The sequence below is a fragment of the Homarus americanus genome, unplaced genomic scaffold, assembly GCF_018991925.1.
Source record: "Homarus americanus isolate GMGI-L3 unplaced genomic scaffold, GMGI_Hamer_2.0 scaffold33060, whole genome shotgun sequence".
Taxonomy (NCBI): domain Eukaryota; kingdom Metazoa; phylum Arthropoda; class Malacostraca; order Decapoda; family Nephropidae; genus Homarus; species Homarus americanus.
Window position 1 is genome coordinate 53,885 of NW_024746249.1, and position 4,398 is coordinate 58,282.

The 4,398-nt window shown below is 44.5% G+C and overlaps 1 protein-coding gene across 1 annotated transcript; it reads left to right on the top strand.

Moving 5' to 3' along the window:
* The first annotated feature begins 817 nt into the window (after nucleotides 1-817).
* LOC121879189 (patched domain-containing protein 3-like) lies at nucleotides 818-3,409 on the top strand. Its single transcript, XM_042385783.1, has one exon. The coding sequence runs from the start codon at nucleotides 884-886 to the stop codon at nucleotides 3,407-3,409; it is 2,526 nt and encodes an 841-aa protein (XP_042241717.1). The 5' UTR covers nucleotides 818-883.
* The last annotated feature ends 989 nt before the right edge of the window (nucleotides 3,410-4,398 follow it).

Here is a 4,398-nt window from a genome sequence, read left to right on the forward strand (position 1 = left end):
GTGTGTAAATGAGGCAGAAGGTCAGATCAGCAACCTGGGACTTGGTCACAATTTATGTGATGCCATATGACAGAAGGGTCTACCATTAAACAATAAATTATGCTTCCAATATCTTCCCAAGCGGTAATACCCCCCTGTTTGATAGCTGCCTACTGCCTGTGTGGTGTGGTCTTCCTTAGCACACTACAGTAAGAGTGACAGCTCGGATAAACTACAGTATATGACACAAGTTCCTGCAGCGTCTATATTTATATCTCTTCCTCTTGTCCGCATCTAAACTGTTCATGTTAACAGACAATACGAGTCCACTACTTTGACGAGAAACCGGCGGATTTCCTGCTCGAGGCGACATTTTAGCAATGGATCAATGATAATAACCCAGTGTTTTGCCCGCCAGTCGGGAGAGGGAGGTGAGGTCGCTCATTTCTTATCACTGCTGTCACGAGAGATATCACTGAACATGTCTCTTGCTTTTAACATCACGTGGTGTCACATTATTAACTATATATATGGGATAAACCCCAAGTCCACGCACTCCTGCACACTTAATAAGCTAGTGAGCCCCTTGGAAATATTACCTTGGGGTCTCCAACTTCTTATGCCATTAACTGCCCAGTCTACCACAAACTTAACACTCCTTACTCCATAAACCTCCACAGGGCGTCATGATGATCACTGAGGTCACTCCAACCCAACCTGGGTTGTCACTGTCTGGGAACAGGACTGCCAGCCCACGTCGCCAGACAATGTCCAACATCCTGACCAAGTGAGCGGCGCCATCATCGGGGTGTTGGAACACGCCTTCTACACTTACGGCAAGACCATTGCCAGAACACCTTTCCAATTCATCCTCGTCTGCCTCGTCATCACCGCCTTCTGCTGTATGGGCATCACCAAGTTCACCCAGGAGACGCGGACCCACAAGTTGTGGACGCCACAAAACTCAGAGTTTCTCGAAGTCAAGAATTGGCTGGAAGAAAACGTTGTCTCTAACTTGAGAATTAACAGAGTTATTTACGAAGCTGAAAATGTCCTGGATAAAAGCATTCTTCTAGAGATGTTACGAGTTCATGAGACGGTTGTAGACACTAAGACCAGATCAGCGATCTGGGGCAGTGTGTGCGCTAAAGTGCCCAAGTTACCGCGAGAGTTATTATACAGGCGAAAGCGAGACAATGTGGATGGGGTCGAGGAAGATTCAGAGATCACTGTTACCCAGAAAACTTGTGTGAAGAGCGACATGAGACGCGTAAGGCAAGTTAACGATAATGAGGATGATGGTGATGATTTAGACTGGAGTTTATTGTTACCCCGGGACCACTACTGTGAGCTCCTGGAGTCACTGCAACAAGTGTGTTTAGAAAACAACATCCTAGAAATATTTGGGTATGACCATGACTTCATTAGCTCTCTCACTCAACAGCAGATCATCAGGGACATTAACACAGTAGACACAAGCGTTGTGGCCGGCTTCCCAGTAAATGTTACTGGATTCTTAGGCAACATAGAAAGAGATGCAGACGGACTGATTGTTAAGGCTGGAGCCGCAAGACATACTTGGTTCACGAAGATCAACCACACAGCCGTTGACAAAGGAGATATAAAGGGTGAAGGAGCAGAAGTGGATTCTGCAACCTATGATTGGGAGCAGAAATTTGTTAAAAATATGGCTAATACTATCAAAGGGAAGAAGAACGTTTCAGTGTACTTTATGGCCTCATCAAGTTATAGTAAGATCAGTGACGATATCATCTGGGTTGATACGCAGTACATTATTACAGGATTTGTTGTTATGTTTATATACGTCGTTACAATGATTGGCAAGTTCAACATGGTGGAACAGAGACCTGTTCTCTCTCTTCTTGGTCTTTCTTGTGTGGGGATGGCTGTGGGTGTGTCATGTGGAGTTTGTTCTGCTGTGAACATTCCTTACGGACTTGGCATCGACGACATGTTTGTCATCATGCAGGCATGGAACAATTTGTCCCCACAAGAACAGAAGCTAGAGCTGGATGAACGTGTTGGCTGTGCCCTTAAACATGCCGGTGCCTCCATCACCGTCACCTCCGTCACCGACTTTGTTGCATTCGCTGTTGGCAGTACAACTGTGTTACCAGCGCTCAGGTCCTTCTGTCTCTACGCTGCTGTTGGTATTGCATCTGTTTTCTTCTTCCAGGCCACGTTATTTGTGGCTTGTCTGTCAGTCGACCAGCGACGGCTCGAGGACAGACGTCACGGACTCTTCTGGTGCTGGAAGCTTAACAACTGGACACCCAACCAGTGCAGTCAGATGGACCTGTGCCAGATATTCTTCAATGACGTGTACGCCAAGTTTCTCTTTCTGGCGCCAGTAAAGGTCCTCGTTCTTGTTGTCACATTAGTTCTCACTTGTGTATCTGGCTGGGGACTCTATAACATTAGGCTTCAGTGTGACTTTATCTGGTTCCTGCCACAAGATTCATACGTCTATCATTTTTATTTGAAAGAAAGATATTATTATCAATCTTATGGAAGACAGGGATCAGTATTTTTTAGAAATATGAGTTTATTCTCAGAACTGACAAATATTGAAGAATTAACTGCACAATTGAAGAATAGTAAAATTATATTAGACGTTGACAGCTGGTACGATAAATACAAACTCTATTGGAGGAAACAAGGATATGAAGTGCCTGACCCACAACAAACGGAGGGAGAGTTTCTGGACCAACTGAGTCAATTCCTGTATTCTCCTAGTGGGTCACCTTACCGGGTCAGGAACTTCCGTTTCTCATCTGAGCTCAACTGCACTCAAAAGGCCCCTACTGTGACTTTTTCTAGTATTGATTATAGGCACACTTCCCTGTTAACATCCTCGGAAGAAATACAAGCCATGAAGAGTGTCAGAAAGACTGTAAGAGACATGAACTTTACTAGTTACGTTAGAGCTTGGTCATTAGCGTATGGAGAATGGGAAACAAACCAGGTAATCACGGAAGAATTGTACCGGAACACGAGTCTAGCCCTGGCGGTGGTGTTCTTGGTGACACTCCTTTTCATCGCCAGTTTTGTCACAAGCTTCATGGTGGTTGTGTGTGTAGTGTTGACACTGGTGGACGTGGGGGCTCTCATGCACTGGTGGGGACTCAGTATCGACACAGTCTCCTGCTTTGGTCTGATTTTGGTCACCGGGTTGTGTGTTGACTACGCTGCTCATGTTGGTCACACCTTCATGACCAAGACTGGCACCAGAGACGATCGAGCTAGAAAGACTGTGTCCACCATCGGTCCAGCTGTCCTCAACGGCGGCTTCAGCACCTTCCTCTCCTTCATCTTCTTGGCTAACACACGCTCACACGTCTTCCAAACCTTCTTTAAGGTAAGAGTTTTTATTTTACTGCGTGGACAAACACAACCAAATAGCCATTAGACATTTTACTCAGAGTAGGATCTTGTAACTAAATCAAGGGAGCGCTATTCTTTCCTTTATAGTGATATATTGGTCCTCAAACACATACTGTAGTGATATACTGGTCCTCAAACACATACTGTAGTGATATACTGGTCCTCAAACACATACTGTAGTGATATACTGGTCCTCAAACACATACTGTAGTGATATACTGGTCCTCAAACACATACTGTAGTGATATACTGGTCCTCAAACACATACTGTAGTGATATACTGGTCCTCAAACACATACTGTAGTGATATACTGGTCCTCAAACACATACTGTAGTGATATACTGGTCCTCAAACACATACTGTAGTGATATACTGGTCCTCAAACACATACTGTAGTGATATACTGGTCCTCAAACACATACTGTAGTGATATACTGGTCCTCAAACACATACTGTAGTGATATACTGGTCCTCAAACACATACTGTAGTGATATACTGGTCCTCAAACACATACTGTAGTGATATACTGGTCCTCAAACACAAACTGTAGTGATATACTGGTCCTCAAACACATACTGTAGTGATATACTGGTCCTCAAACACATACTGTAGTGATATACTGGTCCTCAAACACATACTGTAGTGATATACTGGTCCTCAAACACATACTGTAGTGATATACTGGTCCTCAAACAATCTATACATATAAATGCATTTTAGGTGATTGTCTTTTTTCTTGAGTTCTTTATGCATTTTGGTAGGGAGGTGCGGGTGGCCTCGGGGATGGTCGTGCACTGTCCCTCCGCCCAAGCCAAGCAGGGTAACTCAACAGACCGGCAGCTGTACTGTGGATGACGAGATTTTTTCTTCGAGTAAGATATGAAAATAAACCCGAGAGAAATAAGTTGTGTCATAACAGCAAGGCGTCCAGTTGGAGACCGATACCGTGTTCTGGGAGCGTGCGGGTGGACAGCTGTTACTAATTAACAAGGCGACAATACTAATAGTGGAG